We start from the raw sequence: 17,120 nt of genomic DNA, 5'->3' as shown, positions 1-17,120 counted from the left end.
CCTCATTTTAGATCACACTCCCTCAAGTTCTTTATTAATGGCAATGGTATAAAAGATAGGCATATAATATTGCTATTGGGAGAGAGGGGAATGGATATGCTACCCCTTCCCTTTCCCCTCCCCTTCATGGGAGCATGGAAGTGCACAAACTCTGAAAAATGAAAAATAAAAAGGCTAATAAATAGTGATAGCATGCAGAAGGGGAACTGGTATGTAGCTCATTCCCAATCACAGGCACAACATTCAATGGCTGTATCAGGAGGATACAACTATATTCCACATAATGTCAGCTTTAGGTCTGAACTGGACTTTGATAACTCACAGAAGAATATATGAATACACTCTGTTGAAAAGCACTGCAGTGTAGGGGTGGATCGATAAATCAAAGTTCTACGTTTGCTGTTTGATTTATGATAGATCATTCATGCATGGAACTTTCTGCAGTAATCAAATGATAAACATTCATGTGTGAATCTGTTCAAACATAATGAATACCTGTTAATTGTTCAAATGATAATGAATCTCAGAAGAAAGGTCCCTCTTTTGATTATTTATTTATTATTTATTTAAAATAATTAGTAATTAAAATTAGTCTTTTTTACTTTGGGCAAGTAAACAGTGCATGGGTGCATGGAACATAGGAACATAGAAGGCTGCCATGTACAAAGTCAGACCATTGGTCCACCAAACTCAGTATACAGACTGGCAGTGGCTTCTCAAAGGTTTCAGGCAGGAATCTCTTTCAGCCCTACCTGGAGATGCCAGGGAGGGAACTTAGAAGCTTCTGCATGCAAGCGCTCTTTCCAGAGCAGCCTCATCTATGTGGAATATCTTACAGTGCTCATACATGTAGTTTCCCATTCAAATGCAACAAGGGCTGACTCTGCTTAGCAAAAGTGACGATTTATGCTTGTTACCACCATACCAGCAATCCTCTGGTCTGTCCCCATTTCACAAACATTTTCACTGCATGGTGTGGATCACCACCATATTGATCAGTTTCCAGGCACCTGGACTTAGTCCAGAGCTCGCTCCCTCCAGCACTGATGCTGTTACCGCTGCTGAGCCCAGCTCCCGCCCGCGGCCCAAGAGGAGCAACCACCATAGTACTGATCCGTAAGAGGGTGCCTGGATTCACCCCCCTCCCCATCGCGGCGTGTGAGCCTGGGGGCGGGGAGCGAGCAGGACTGTATTTTCGAAAGGATAATATGGCAGCCCTAGCAACCCCATTCACATGATACTGAAAGCATGGTTTGTCTTTTTCCACACTTTGCGTACACATATTCGAACTTCTCGGCGCAACTGCAACGCGGCGGAAATAAATGCCGAAGAAGTCACCAAAACATTAGCCCCCTCCCTCAAACAGACTATCGGTTGCCTGCTGCTTACGGGTAAAGTGGCGTGGTGGGAGTGCTATCATTTGCAAGGGTAAAGGGTGCGGAGGGTGCCAGCCCCTTCTTCCCGGGAAGTGCAGGATGATGATGATGATTCTGTGCATGCAGAATTAACGTGCAATTAAATATCCGATGGTAACGTGTCTCTGTGTAAGCAGCAGATGTGACATGCTTGAGGATAAGGGGGTGGGCCTGAAAGCAAAAGATTAAACCGCCTCGCATTTAAAACAAACAAACAAACAAAACCGCTGAAGAGAGAACGCCTACGTACGGAGCGCGGCTTTCCTTTGCGGCCTGAGTCCCACGGAGCTCTCCGAGGTTGGCCGTGCCCTCCTCCTCCTCTTGCGTTGCTCTCCGCCGGAGCTGCCTCCGGAAGGGCGGAGCGAGAGAAGCTGGCAGCTGAATTCCTGGATCCTGATGGCGGAGAGTGCGGAGGACCATGAGGCGGACCTGGACGCTTTCTTGGACAAGTTCCGGGGCCCCCAGCGCTACGAGGGGGCCTTCAGCCCAGAGACCTGGGAGCAGGTGCGGCTCGCGGGGGTGCGCGTGGCTGGCCCGGGCCACCTGATGGCAGCCGAGCAAGGGGACGACCAGGGAGAGGCGCCTCTCTCCAGCCACGGGAAAGCGGCTTGGCACAGCTGGAGGGAAGGCAAGTGTAGGCAACGTGGTGGTGGCTCAGACAGTGCGCGACACCGGCGGCCACTGCACCCCAAGGCAGGTGTGGTCGTGAGGTTTTCCTGCTTCCCAGGTGTGGCGCTGGGAAGCAGGAAAACCCCGCTTCAGAGCTGGTCTCGCGACCGTCTCTCGCGCACGATCACACGTTTCAACTCCAAGGAGCTCCAGGCATGGCCTTCCATCACTCTGCTGTGCGGGAGTAGGAAGTAGGTAGCCCGAAAGATACGCCCTGGCCCGCGGTGACCCCTAGTCATATGTGTGGCCCGGTGGGGTTTTGAACCAAGTCCCCTTAGTCTTCAGTTCAGCATTCCGCCCATTATACCGAACTGGTTCTCGGGGTCACCTTAGGCAAGCCATGAACAGCCCTCCTCTGTCTGGCCTTCCACTGCAACAAAGCGATGAAAATACTGAGCTGTCTTGCAAGGTTGCTGCAAGCATCGATGAAATAATGTATGTGCAGCGTTTTGAACTCAATGAAATGCTTTATAAATGCTGGATGGATAGAGTGATCCATTTTATACCATTTTTCATAAGGCATCCCAAGGTGGTTTACAACATTTAAAATACGATAAAACTCCATCAAAATCCCATTGCAGTAATCCAGCTGCACTGTGACTCAGGCATGGGTAACCATGCTGTTGCTGCTGTTAATCTGAGCTAGTTTTCTACTCGCAGTTCCAAGGAATACTAGGCAGAATGCTTATTTCCACAATTAGTTGTGCCATAAATTCATATATCTAGTCATCACCTACACACAACTGTGATTAGGGAGGAATGTTTCATTATTGGTTTAGGCAAGTTTGAGTTCTTGCACATCTCATTGTGGAAATAAGTTCTGGGCCATGAAAATTTAACTGTGCATATTTATTTAGCGTTTCATTTTAACATTAAAAATATGACTTTTAATTGTAGTATTCTGGTGGTTGTGTATGCTGACAAACCTGACACACTAGAGTTTATCTGCTGGCTGTACTGTTCTGGTTGGCACAATCGCTGCCTTTGTTTAAGGACATAAGAACAGCCCTGCTGGATCAGGCCCAAGGCCCATGTAGTCCAGCATCCTGTTTCACACAGTGGCCCACCAGATGCCTCTGGGGAGCCCACAGGCAAGAGGTATGTGCATGCCCTCTCTCCTGCTGTTGCTCCCCTGCAACAGGTATTGAGAGGCATCATGCCTCTGAGGCTGGGGGTGGCCAACAGTCACCAGACTAGTAGCCACTGATAGACCTGTCCACCATGAATCTGTCTAAGCCCCCTTTAAAACCACCCAAGCTGGTGGCCATCACCACATCCCATGGCAAAGAATTCCATTGATTAATTGTGTGCTGTGTGGAAAAAAACACTTCCTCTTCTTGGTCCTAAATTTCCCAACCATCAGTTTTATGGGGTGACTCCTGGTTCAAGTGTTGTGAGAAAGGGAGAAAAATATCTCTCTGTCCACCCTCTCCACTCTGTGCATAATTTTATACACCTCAATCATGTCTCCCCTTAGTCGCCTCTTTTCCAAGGTAAAGAGCCCCAGATGCTGTAGCCTAGCCTCATAAGGAAGGTGCTCTAGGCCCCTGATCATTTTGGTTTGGGAGCTAAAACTCTCAACCTGACAGTGAATACTGAGATTCTACCTGTCATAATACTGGGGTAGCAAGATACGTTGTGACAATGTATAGTGAAACTCACAACTTGACAGTGTGTAGTGAACACTGGCAATCTACCTTAGGGAGGTAGAATCTGGTGGGCTAGAGTTCTGCAGCTCTGTTCTACCTAATAGTGTTCCCTGTAGCAGGGATTCCTAGGTGGTGTTGACCAGAACTCCCAACATCCCCATCTGCAATAATCTTTGGCTGAGGCTGTTGAGAGTTGTAGTTAACTCAACAACATCTGGAAATCCCTATTAGACCGCAAATACCAGGGAAAGGAAGATATGTTGACAGTAAAATACATAGTACTGAGAATGTGCATACTGGGCTGTAGTTGCACATTTTGATGTTAATATATGAAAAACTCTTCAGGGGGACATGCTTCCAGACTTATTTGCTTACAATAAGGCTATGGAAACCTTGTTCAAGGGTGGGTGAGGCAGAGGTGTTTCATACATATTCATTTATATTCCTAGAAAAAAGTATTTTTGAATGGGACTGAAAGTGAATGTATGAAAAAGAGGACATAGTGGTGTAAAGAGTAACTTGCTTGTATGCATCCTGATGGTTTACAGATAACAGATGACCAAATCTCCTTTTACTCAAGATTAAACAATCTAGAATATCTGTCACCCCTTGGTTGCTTATTAATAAACATTGGCTTTCATCAGAAAACTTGCCATATAATAAGGAAATCCACCCGTTTACCACTCTGTATTCAAGAGAATGGTTAAAGTACTGCGGAAAGTATTAAGGATTAGAGTCCTAAGGATTAGGAGATGAAGGCTGTTGCTCCCCTGCAGCTGTATTCAGAGGTGCCCTGCCTCTGAACCTGGAGATAGCCTATAGTCGTCACGATTAGTAGTCACTGATAAATTATTAATTTGTCTAAGCTCTTTTTAAAGCCATCTGACTGGTGACCATTGCTACATCCCAAGGCAATGAATTTCATAGATTCAAGTTCTTTCTTGAACCGCCACCAGTCAACAACAGCTGCGCTCTTACATTTGCATCTGCAGCAGCGGCACCCCAGTGCCCTCTGTCACTGGTAGGCTTGCCAATAGTAAGCATGCATAGACTGTCCCTGACTTCACACTGTACCTCCCTGTGAGGTCAGGGACAATTGCCTGCTTCCTCTAGGGGGAGCAGGCATGTGGGGATCATCCCAGGAGTTGTACCATGCTGTGGAGGGCCTTGGAAGTCCAGCACAACTACAGCTCTGTGTCCCTCTTCCCCCATGCAAAACTTCAGGCATTAAGAACTGGGTAAATGAAGGCTTTAGAAAAATCCAGTTGTAAAATTAATCTTTAGAAAGAAAGTACAAGTTATTCTGTTAAATATCTCAAATGAGGGTATATTTCAAAAGACAGTGGTGTTTTTGAACTCTTTCTTTTCTTTCATCCTTGGTAATTTGGGCTGCTTGCATTTGTTGGCAGGAATTTGACAAGATTCCAATGTTCATGAAGAAAGCACCCTCTGAAATAGATCCTGAGCAGCATCCTGACCTGGCATGCCTTCAGTCTATAGTTTTTGATGAAGAACAGACCCTTGAAGGTACCTCTGTAGTCTCTGCTTACATGTTATAAATGTTACAATTGATATAATTTTCAGTGGTGTTCTACATTTTCTCTAGTAATCCAAGGACATCATTGGTCACATATTGTGGATACTTGACTCTGTTGTTGTTGTTGGTGGTGGTAGTCACAAGTTCTTAAAGGAGGGCTAAAATAAATGGACTGAGGAACCACCTAATGATTACCTTTCTTAGGAATGCACTACTTCTCTCTCATTTTATTTTTATTTTTGCCAGAACAGGCAACTGCCTATAAAAATGAGGGCAATGATTACTTCAAAGAAAAAGATTATAAGAAGGCTGTGATATCATATACCGAAGGGCTAAAGAAGAAATGTAACGACCAAGAGCTGAATGCTGTACTTCATACAAACAGAGCTGCAGCCCAGTTTTATTTGGGTAACATGTTATGTTCAGTTTTGCTTCAGATAAATTATGTGTAGCAAACAAATATATATGTATAGTTTTCCTTCTCTCGTGTGTTTCAATTATAACAACTTGTTTTTAAATGCTTTTAAAATAAATGAGATGTGTTGACTCACTGAAAAAAGTTAGCAATGTAGCAATATTAACTAAAATATTTTTAATGTAAGGGAAGTAGAAAGGAATCTTGCATCAGTCTGAAGAGAAAGTCAAGAAATGGCAGGTTACCCTGATGTTTCTGCAACAAAGTTAAAGACATTCTTAAAATAATCCAATGTAGGTTCCTCTTGTAATCCCATTTTATATTTGTACTATTACTCACTTTTTATCATCCTCATTGAATTAATGTTGTCTCATTTAAATTCCTATCTGCTTTGCAGCAAAGTAGTCTAATTTTTATTGGGGACCAATCATATTTAATTAACAGATGTATAGTGTGCTTTCCCTGCTGCTGAAAGAGGACATCCTGTGGGTGATACCTCCCCTTTGCTCCAGAGGACTATGCAAATAAGACTAGAAAGCTATAATAGCCCTGGGAAGGTTAACCCCACCCAGTTCTGTTAGTCCTGCAACTGCACCAGAGAAAGCCTTTTCTCCTCTCTCCAAAGCCTTCTCTATTTTCCTTCTTTACTTAGTAATTTGCCACTTCTTTACCTCTCTTAACTCGTTTAATCCCCTATTGATTTTCTGCCTTCCTTCTTTCTTTTTTTAAAATCTTTTACTTTTCCTAACCTTCTAATCTACTGCTCCTCATTACCTTTCCGTTGGAGCTAACACCTCAGGATGCAGAGTAGTCCCAGAATTTGAAACGTCTTTCTCCCTAAGGGGAAACAGAGAGAGGAGACCATGCCTCCTTGAAAGCCCCCCAGCAGCACGCCAAGCACCACGAGGTCCTCGTCAGTGCCTCCCACCTCAGCTGCCGCTACTTCGGGCAATCCAGGGGAGGGGCCGTCAGATCTCCCATTGCTAGGTTGTGAGTCCCATCATGCCCAAGGAGGTAGGAAACCTAACCCCCCACCCCACCCCCACCATCCTGGGACCCATGGATCTGGAGGGCCTCCCATGGGGAGCGCTGTGGGAGCGGAGGCTCCCATCCAAATGGTACCATTACAGCCACCTCCCTTTAGGACTACTGGGCCGGCCCCAAACTCATCAGCCCTGACTGGAGCCTGAGGTTGTGGTTACGGGAGTCAGGGAAACTGAGAGGAATCCTCACACTCCACGAGGGAAAGGAGGGCCTCAGCAGCTCCTAGGAGGGAGAATATGCAGGCCCGGTCACCTGTTTCAGGCTGCAGAGGCCACAACCCCTTACAGGGGAAAAGGTGCAAAAATGGAGCAGCAAACGTGGTGGTGCAGGGGGTGGGGCCCTGATCAGCTGGCAATAGTAGTGATTCAACATAAGATGGGGCAAGGCCTGCTCCCCCTAGACCATATGACTACCCAGTGCCAGTGGACATAACTGGGGGGACACACACACACACCGCCGCAGCACCCTCAGAGTTCCTGCCATGCAGTGCCCCAGTGTGGCAGACCTGGTTTCAGTACTTAACTGGCAAAATCACTCCAACAATCCAGGCCATGCAAGGAAGCTAAATGTAAAAGGAGAAGGAGGGAATCATCATCTTCCTCCTCATAATCTGAAAGCCAGACTCACAGGAAATCTAAAAAGAAAGACAAATGTAAAGAAAAATAATCAAGGCATAGGCATAGCTCCCCCCGCCCCACTTCTCTGAGGTCTCAGGCTACAAATCACCCAAGCCTCTGACCCTGGGCCACAGGCACCCGATAAGCTGTGGCAGTTCCTCCCTTAGAGCAACCCCACCTGGTGGACCCCATCGTTCCTGGGGACCAAGATCCTGAAAGAGACACAAGAGAGGATGGGGGATAGTCTGGCGACAAATTACTGAACATTTTTCTTCATCTCAGAGATTATGTATCCCAGATGACTTTGCCCCTCTCCTGAGTAAGGCAATAAGCACGCTGAGTTTGCAATTGAGTATCCCCCAGGAAGAGCAACCCAATGCTATAAGGGCGGGGGCCTTGTGTTTCCTAAAACTAAGACCAAGGAAAATACTTTTCCTTTCCCAGATTTTTTCAGTGACATGATGAAACAGGAATGGGCATCTCATGCTATCACCAGAAAGCCTAGTGCATGGCACAAGCTAGACATCCAATGATGCTTAAAAACCTACATCCAACGTACTGAACCATACCAAACCTCAGATGCCTTGTTCGTGTTGTACCTCCCTACATCTGTGGGCCAGACGGTCTCAAAAGCCACTATTGCCAAGTGGATCAAAGCCTGCATATCCCTGGCATATGATGTTAAAAATACCAACACCTCTGCATATCTAAGCTCATTTGACCAGGGCGGCAGCAACAGCAATGGCAGTCTTCTCTACAAATGCTCCCGATAGAGATTTGTAAAGCAGCAACACGGTAGACTCCATCTACCTTCACAAGGCATTACAAGATGGACATCCAATGCTCCACCGAAGCCAGCTTTGGTCGAAGAATGCTACAGCAGGTACTACCTCAGCAGTAGTCCCAGATGCTTCCCACATGGGCTTATCAGCTATGGCATGTCCCATGAGATGTCCTCTTTCAGCAGCAGGGAAAGGGACATTGTTTACTTACCATGAAGGCTTCTTCCTTCTGCTGGATATGAAGACATCTCGGCCCACCTGCTTGGGGCTGTCCGGGTCTACTGAGGGAACTGCCTGTTTTCTCTACATTGCTGTACTTTAAAGTTGTCCTCTAAATTAGTATTTTCTGTTCTCTGCTATCTCTACTTGGCTACTTGGAACTGGGTGGGGTTATTCTTCCCAGGGCTATTAAAGCCTTCTAAACTAATTTCATAGTCCTGCCTCTGGAGCAACAGGAAGTATAACCCATGAGATGTTCTCATATCCAGCTGCAGGAAAAAGCCTTCACAGTAAGTAACCAATGCTCTTTTTCTGCCATAAGTCTCTAAAATGGTCAGCTTACTAACAATATTTAAACCAAAAAAACAAAATACAAAATATAGCAGACTTCAGTGTTGCCATAGTCTCTCTTTGCATGGGCAAAACTTTTAAATCTGTTGTAATGATCCACATTTTACACAGTGTGTTTTGTTTAGGCAACTATCGCTCTGCTCTCAATGATGCTGTTGCAGCAAGAAAGCTGAAACCCAACCATTTTAAAGCAATACTAAGAGGTGAGACAGTCTCCCATTATTTTCAGAGCCAACAATATCATTGTAACAATGTCTTGCAAGTAATTAAAAGATGTGATGGTAGCATTTTGTAGGGATAAAAGCAAGAAATATACTTCGTTTAGCAGTAGGGATGTGCTCAAAGAACGGGTTGAGAACATTTGGGGAGTGGTACAGAGGAACTTGAAGAAAGAGGAGAGCAGGTCCTTACCTGCTCTCCACTGCCCCATGCAGCTTCCTGCTGGGGCAGTGCATGGCCCAAGTACCCCTACATGGCACCAGCACGCACATGGCATCCACGCATGTGCAAGTACCATGTGCATGCTGGCACTGTGCATGCCACCTCGCATTCGCTCCCAGAACGTGCTTGAACTGCAGTTCGGGCACATTCCTGTTTAGCAGTGTAATGATGGTTGGTGTTCTGGATGTAACGGGCTTATGGAAGCTCTTTGAAAGATTAACTTTCAAAATGTGAAATATTAACTTAGTATAGGCATAACCATTTGTTTGAGAGGAGAGCTCGTCTTGTGGTAGCAAGCATGACTTGTCCCCTTAGCTAAGCAGAGTCCACCCTGGTTGCATTTGAATGGGAGACTACATGTGAGCACTGTAGGATATTCCCCTTAGTGCAGTGGTTCCCAAACTGGGAACCTCCAGATGTTGCTGAACTACAGCTCCCATCATCCCCAGCCATAATAAATTGTAGCTGGGACTGATGGGAGTTGTAGTTCAGCAACATCTGGAGGCTTTCAGTTTGGGAACCACTGCCTGAGGGAATGGAACCGCTCTGGGAAGAGCAGAGTCCAAGTTCACTCCCTGGCATCTCCAAGATAGGGCTGAGAGGGACTCCTGCCTGCAACCTTGGGGAAGCCGCTGCCGGTCTGTGAAGACAATACTGAGCTAGATGGACCAATGGTCTGACTCAGTATATGGCAGCTTCCTATGTTGCTATGCTCCTATGCGCCTGTCTCTGGTAAAGAGAATGCAGACAAAGCAAGAGCAAGGCTAAAATGAAGTCATTTGCAGGAGGTCCACAGCAAAAACGAGACAAAAATTTAGACCCGTGACTCAGATTAGCGCCTTAACCACTCGACCAAACTTCTCTCTCTTTTCCATCATTCCATTTCCTGGCATTGCACTGAATTCTGCATGCATAAGTATCTGTGTCCGTTGTTTGCCTCCTTGCAGTTATTAAGCCTAATTATGTATATTAGTAGTTGTTGCTGATCTGTGCATGGAGAACTTTGATTTTTCACTTTTCCAGGAGCGCTGTGCCATATGGAACTCAGACATTTTGCTGAAGCCATGATATGGTGTGAGGAGGGGCTGAGAATAAATCCCAAAGAAAAGAAACTTCTGGAAACAAGAACCAAAGCTGACAGATTAAAGGTTAGAAGGAAAAAGGAAACTTTCTATCATAATTACAGTAGACTGAGTTTGGTCAATCTCTTAATCTCTTCACAGTTATGATGTAGCATCTGTCTTGCAGCGTACTGAAGAGAGGGATTTAAGAAAAGCCAAATTACAGGAGAAGAGAGAAGGGTCTCAGAAGGAAGTCTTACTCAAAGCTATCAAGGTAGGTCTTTCTGGTTTGTTGGTTTGAAGTCAGTTGAAACTGACAGGCTTTTAAATGAAGATGTATTTTAGTACTTTGCCTCAAATTATTTTTTCTTTTCTTTTTAAATATAGGATCGGAATATCAAATTGTCTCCACTATCTTCTGTAGATGACAGTGTAATGTCAGCTGGCCTGGCTAAGATATCTTTAGATGGATTTAGCTCAGAGAGTGCTATCGGTGCCAAAGTCTGTCTAGATGAGAACGGCAACCTTACCTGGCCAGTATTGTTCCTGTATCCTGAGCATGGGCAAACTGACTTGATCTCCGCTTTTCATGAAGAATCCAGGTTCTTTTTTAAAAAAAATCTAATTTAATTAAATACATAATAATGATTGCCTGGAAGGGAAGAGACTGTAGGCTCAACTCACATGATCTATTCAACATAGAATATCTTTGGGCGAATTCAGCCAATAATTGTGCCTGTCCATTCAATTAAACATGGGATGTGCTGAGAGATCACCCATTGAGGCGTCCTCCACAGACGTCCTGACATCACATGTTGGGGGGGGCGGGCTACTCATCTGAGTGGCAAGTATTATAGGGGACCATTTGGATGAACAGCACACCACCACCAGTGTGATGAAGGAATGAGGAGGCATCTTCAGAGGACATCCCAATGGATATGCTAATGGATTAGTCTGTGTCTCCATCCTAATCACAGGGGCAGCATTGTCCAAACCAGCCCATAGTGGTGACAGCTGGGTACACGAGGCACTGTTCACTGAAGAATGTAAAACTGATTCTGAATGGTGTAGATTCATTCCCGAAAGCTGTTCCTCCATATTTTGAAGCTATTACATTTAGCAGTTATCTGATTGTCCTGGGCTTTAGGAGCCCTGGGTGAATTCTGAAATCCGTGAGCCCTAGCTATGCTGTTATATCTATACAACTCCTCCTAAATCTTAAAACTGATATAAACCTATGTCTTTGGGGCTGTCCACTATGTCCAGCTCTTTGTCATATACTGATTTGAGTGTATTAGAAATCCATCCCCATGTCTTTAAATTCATCTCTACTTGTTGCTGAACTTGATATATTGTACAGTACTAATAAGTTAGAAGGTGGCTACGACAATAATATGATCCATTTTTTAAATTTCAGATTTATTGACCATTTAATGATCATGTTTGAAGAGCTACCTCCTTGGGATGTAGAAAAAAAATATATTCCCAGTGAATTAGAGGTACCGCACTTGTTATTTTTCTGTTTTGCCTTGAAAATGGTCTATATGTTTATGAGTATAACTTCTGTCTGGTCTCGAGTTTCCCTTCCATTGCTGCTTTCTCCTAGATGGAGTCCTTGAGAAAGGCGTATGTTCTGTGTTTGTAGTGTGCCAGTTACATGCTGGCACTTAAGAATTTCTTTTTTTTAAAAAGTAGTTGCTGACATCCTAACCACCAGGGCAGCAGTGCTGCATTCCAGAGCAAGGCTACAGCTGCACATGCAGAGAAGAAAAACAATATCCCCTTCCACAACTGCTTGTGCCACCCAAAAAAATGTCCCTGTGGCTTAGGGACATATTTTCAGGTGACTCAGGCAGTTGCAGAAGGAAGGAGAGATCTTTCCCCATCCCCATGTATACCACTGCAGCCTTCATCTGGAATAGAACACTGCTGTACCCTTGCTTCGTGAATCAGGATGTAGGCCAGTTTTTAAAATATCACAAAACAATGAAACAAATCAGCTTTGTATGAAGGCTCCCATGACAGTGCCTTGTATGAATAATTGCCAAATATTGGTGGTGAAGATGATGATCAGAATCTCTCTAGGAAACTCTTGCCTTGTCATATTTCACATGTACTCTAAAGCGAGTCTTAGAAGAAGCAACCCAAGAATGAATCTGACATATCACAGTGGACTAATAATAGTGCTTAGGTAAATAAACAGAATTCCCTGTGGGACAAACTTGCTTCTTTATTTTTGTAACAGTTCCAAGGCTTTGTCGGTCATTCACTGAAATTAGAAAAAGCAAGAATTGCACTATTGGAAAACCACCTGTTATATGTAGGCCTTTAAACTGTTGTGTCTTGATAAGAGGCACACCTCCACGAGAAGAGTTCATATCCTGCTTTTTAGAGATTTCTTTTTACTACAGGCAGAACATCGTGTCATGTCTTAGACTTGCTCTTCAAGGCACAGAACTCTTTTAACAGAATGATCTCACAACAAAGGGTTATCTCACCCACAGATCTTTACAAAACATTTTAAAACATTCATTTAGATTTATAGATGGGTGTGGACTATGTGGCCATGTATTAAAGAGAAATCAAGTTAAAACTACTAAAACATAATTTCCAGACCATCACCCTCTTGCCTGTTTGGTGTCATATCTCAAAACCAATCCAAATAAATGAGTGACAAACCAAAGCAGTTGAAAGGTTTTTGGGTTTCTTATCAGAACAATTGTTGCTTGTTTTAGTATGACATTAGAATTGCAAATACTCGGATTTGCACAAATATAATTAGCAAGCCTTAATGAGAGTGGTGCTGAGGCTTGCTCACTTGGTTAATTTGATTATTTCTCACATTAAATTGCACAGCTTTACTATGAGGATGAAGAAAAAGAAGAAATATATCAAATAGACACACAAACTACATTGTTACAAGTACTACAACACCAAAGGTGAGGTACTGAACTATGCACTACCATTTTATTGTTTTTTATAATCAAATTAAGAAATTTGTAATATTGAACAAACAGGATTCACACTTTTTTCACAGAATCAGATGGCTCTACTATTTAAGAATAATCTAAAAGTTTCGTCATTGTCATTCAGTGACTAAAATAAAATAACATTTTAGTCATTGCCATTCAGCAGATCCTGCTGTTAATAAATACATCAGAGTGATACAGTAGCCTTCATATATACACATCTTTAAAAAAAAATGGACCACCACTGCCCATGTTACCCACCCACATTAGACAGCTGTACATTTGCTCCTGCTTCAGGTACAGTTCACATGCTTCAGTGCAGAGTTGTCTCAAGCTTCCGGGAGTGAGACCAGCTCTGGACATAGCAGGTACCTAATGGCATGACAAAGCGTGGCCCCGAACAAAAAGTTGGATTGGAAGCTGCCTTGGAGACTCATTGGAGCATATGATTCAATTTGCTGTTTCAGCTGCACATTGGGCTTTAACTGAACCTGATGCAGAGGCTATGCTTCTGTCTGAGAATTGCTGAAATGCCTATAATGTAATTTTTTTCATTTCTTGGCACAATGGAATGAACATTGTATGGATGGTAGCCCTTTCTGAGGGAATGAAACTTGTTGAGTTGCAGATAAATAGGTGAAGGGGGCTCTGTGCATGGACGCTTTAAGCGCTTTCAAGGTCTCACACACATATTCACATACATACATACATACACACACACACCCTCCAAAGTGCCAATCTGAACTAGACTAATCCAGACAGATTTTCTTCAATTTGACCCAATCTTGACAGCCATTTTGGGTCCAAATCTGCCCATTCTACATTCAAAACTTTGCACAGTCCTCTATTTATAGGCCCAGTTCAGATGAGGAGTGTGCACCCACATTGCATGCAAGGGGAGGAAATTGGAAACTTTCACTATGGCTTGTACAAATGATGAATGGAAGCTTTAAACTCTCCACTCATGTACAAACAGGGAGGGGGGATGCATGTGAGCCCAAAACTTGCACCCACTCATACACATCATGACAAACCATTGTGCATTGTTACGTCTGAACTGGGTGTGTCTGGCTAGCCTTTTGTTGCAAATCAGGTAATAAATTTGTTTGTTTGTTTATTTATTTATTTAAAGAAAAGTTGCAGTAGCTGACACAATTGTTGCATCATTTCAGTAGTCAGACACAATTGTTTATACCTTTGCCCTACCATAATTTACACTTTCCGAGCAGGCTGCAAATCTGGTAAGATTATAGTAGTTTTTCTTTAGTTATTTGTGTTTAAACAAATGGAACAGTGATTGGCTGACATGAAGAAAATTCATCCTCATTGTATTTAATTTCAGTGGGACTACTTTGAGTAATTTTCCTCATGTCAGCAACTGTGATGTAATAAAGGAAGCATACACAAGAACTTTTAAACTTTATTAATCTTTGGGTGGCTTAGGATAATAAATGGACAAGATGGTGACTCTTAATAATGTTTCTGTAGGTACTTCATAAAAGCTGGGACACCTACCTTCTTGGTTTTGGTAAAACTTGCTCCGTTCTCTAAAAACTACTTATCCAGAAAGAAGATTCACCGACTAAAGTGAAATCATCATGAACTTCTTTAATTTAAAAAAAGTGGGGAGGGGGGATCAGCAGCACATACTGTAGTAAACCCTCTTCAGATTTATAGACTGGAACATTTTGTACATTTGTATTTTTCTCTACCACAATAAGATGACAATTTATTAGCATTTTGTCTTACCTGTCCCAGGCCTCTGTAAAACTTGCCTGAGAAGGAAAGAAAAATGTGGAGTATAAGAGGCCTGCAAAAATTAAGCTGGCATTTATAGAAGTTTCCTTTTGTATTACAAAATCATTTGAGTGAATATTCCTTATTTATGTATCTTCTTAAATATAAAGAAACTGGTCAAAACTGGCCATATTACTCACCTGTGGGGTGGCCGTGGTCTTTATTTATTTATTTTAAACAACACTGAATTGTGCTTACATTAACCTGAACTTCAGACCAAGAATCTGGTTCATTCTCACAATACCCAGTTTGCCAAAACATCTGTGAATGTCATGAGGGCTTCACAGTAGAGATGTGAATGGAACTGTGGCATGCACGCTGGTCATGAGCGTGGTGACACTGCTAGGGCTGCAAGCAGGAACACTACAGCCCAGTGTACCTGCTTTTCTGGAGCGCGCTGGTGTGGGGAAGAGGTGGGGCAGGGGCTGACAGGTAGGCAGCGCCTTCCCTGTCATTTAAAGCAAACCCCCCACCCCACCCGCTGACCCAGTTCAAACGCTGGTGGACGGAACCGGTTCCGCACTCCAGGAAGGGAGGGCTGAACCGGTTCCGTGCACATCCCTACTTCACAGCCGAGACAGTAAACTATACCTTTGCCTGACAGAAGTGCCATAAATTACATATTTGGAGGTTTCTAGAACCACACTTAAGTGCACTGCATTACATCCATAGTTAGAATGAACATTTCTATGGTAGGAGTAGTCCTGTTAGGAACATAGGAATCTGCCTTCTATTGAGTCAGGCTATTCGTCCATCTAGCTCAGTATTGCCTATACAGATTGGCAGAGGCTTTCCCAAAGTTGCAGTCAGGCATCTCTCTCATCCTTATCTTGGAGATGCCAGGGAGGGAACTTGGAACTTTCTGCATGCATACAGACAGATGCTCTTCCCAGAGTAGCCCCATCTCCCAAGAAGAATATCTTACTCACACACGTAGTCTCCCATTCAAATGCAAACTAGAGCAGACCCTGCTTAGGAAAGGGGACAATTCATGCTTGCTATCACAAGACCAGCTCTCCTCCCTGTCCAGCAGATTCATGTAGATCAACAGATAAATTGTCTGCTTGCTCCTGGCAGCAAGAATTAAAGCACAGCTGTCGTTTATTCACTACTGTCTTTTCAACAATGGAATGTGGAACACATTGCTGTTTTACAGGGTTTCTGCTGCGGTAAGATATATTGAACCTACTTGAAAATAAACATAGATTAAAAAGTAAATGCAGTTTCTGAGAGAAGTGCATTACCCACATCTAACCTACTGTTTACAGTACTTTCTCCTTCATTGCCACTAATCTATTCTACCTGCAGTTAGTACTGTAACAGCGCATCTTACAAAAGTGTTTTGCTTCTAGATTATATCAATCAAGCATGAATCTGCGCAGAGACAAGTGCCAGGGGTATAGCTATAACTGAGCTGATAAGTTCAAAGAACCCGGGGCCCCCAGCTCCACCCCTCCCTATTTTCTTCATTATCTCCCTCACTCCAAGGGGCCAGTGGGGAGCGGGGCAAACACAGGGCCCCTCTCCCCTAGCTACACCCCTGTCTAGTGCCATCACTCCATATTTCTGTGTAACTTTCATTTCTGAACTTGTTTCATGAGAAGTTCTCCCTCTCCCTAATCAAGAGGCTCTTATACTTAATCATTTGTGTGGTATCAACCGAGTTTCTCCTAGAACAGTACATAACGTCCAGTCTTCAACCATATAGACCAGCCTAATTATAGTGGCTTACATGCCACATAAAAATCCATAGCTTTGCGAGGCAAGCATGTTACTTGCAAACTACTCCAAACCATGCCCACACAACTTACAGAGATGGGGCTACTTCATGGCTACTAAACAATGCATAAATGCAGTTGTGATAGTACTCCCATTCAGAAATTGCACAATGCTTACCAGGCATGGCGCATGTTTCCAAGCGAAATACAAAGTGCTGGTTATTACCTTTAAAGCTCTGAATGGCTTAGGTCTGGGTTACCTTAGAAAGCACGTTATTCGGTATGATCCCCATCACTTGTTGAGGTCATCTGGAGAAGTCTCTCTCCAGTTACCACCGGTAGGTCTGGTGGCGACTCAGAACCAGGCCTTTTCTTAGCTGCTCCTGGCCTATGAAATGCACTCCAGGCAGATATCTGCAGTTTAGGCTCACTGTTG

At 43.8% G+C, this 17,120-nt stretch overlaps 1 protein-coding gene across 6 annotated transcripts; it reads left to right on the top strand.

Annotated features, from left to right (window-relative positions):
• Window positions 1-1,782: 1,782 nt before the first annotated feature.
• Window positions 1,783-15,105, top strand: TTC4 (tetratricopeptide repeat domain 4). Of its 6 annotated transcripts, none has more exons than XM_053243699.1 (10): window positions 1,783-1,919; window positions 5,143-5,260; window positions 5,522-5,678; window positions 8,824-8,901; window positions 10,163-10,287; window positions 10,388-10,474; window positions 10,588-10,802; window positions 11,618-11,699; window positions 13,057-13,139; window positions 14,658-15,105. In XM_053243699.1, the coding sequence occupies exons 2-10, from the start codon at window positions 5,240-5,242 to the stop codon at window positions 14,758-14,760; spliced, it is 951 nt and encodes a 316-aa protein (XP_053099674.1). In that variant the 5' UTR covers window positions 1,783-1,919; window positions 5,143-5,239; the 3' UTR covers window positions 14,761-15,105. The 6 variants fall into 6 exon arrangements, with proteins under 6 accessions (XP_053099674.1, XP_053099670.1, XP_053099675.1 ...); XM_053243695.1 differs by having other exon boundaries at window positions 1,789-1,919; window positions 5,517-5,678; XM_053243700.1 differs by having other exon boundaries at window positions 1,909-2,043.
• The last annotated feature ends 2,015 nt before the right edge of the window (window positions 15,106-17,120 follow it).

The sequence above is a fragment of the Hemicordylus capensis genome, chromosome 4, assembly GCF_027244095.1.
Source record: "Hemicordylus capensis ecotype Gifberg chromosome 4, rHemCap1.1.pri, whole genome shotgun sequence".
Taxonomy (NCBI): domain Eukaryota; kingdom Metazoa; phylum Chordata; class Lepidosauria; order Squamata; family Cordylidae; genus Hemicordylus; species Hemicordylus capensis.
This window is presented reverse-complemented; position numbering and strand designations above follow the sequence as displayed.

What these genes read in the sequence shown, in the direction of transcription:
- TTC4 (XM_053243695.1), top strand. Translation starts at nt 1,812, where the DNA reads ATGGCGGAGAGTGCGGAGGACCATGAGGCGGACCTGGACGCTTTCTTG. An exon ending in TCTTACTCAAAGCTATCAAG is followed by an intron (nt 10,475 to 10,587) that starts GTAGGTCTTTCT and finishes TTTTAAATATAG; the next exon opens with GATCGGAATATCAAATTGTC. An exon ending in GCTTTTCATGAAGAATCCAG is followed by an intron (nt 10,803 to 11,617) that starts GTTCTTTTTTAA and finishes TTTAAATTTCAG; the next exon opens with ATTTATTGACCATTTAATGA.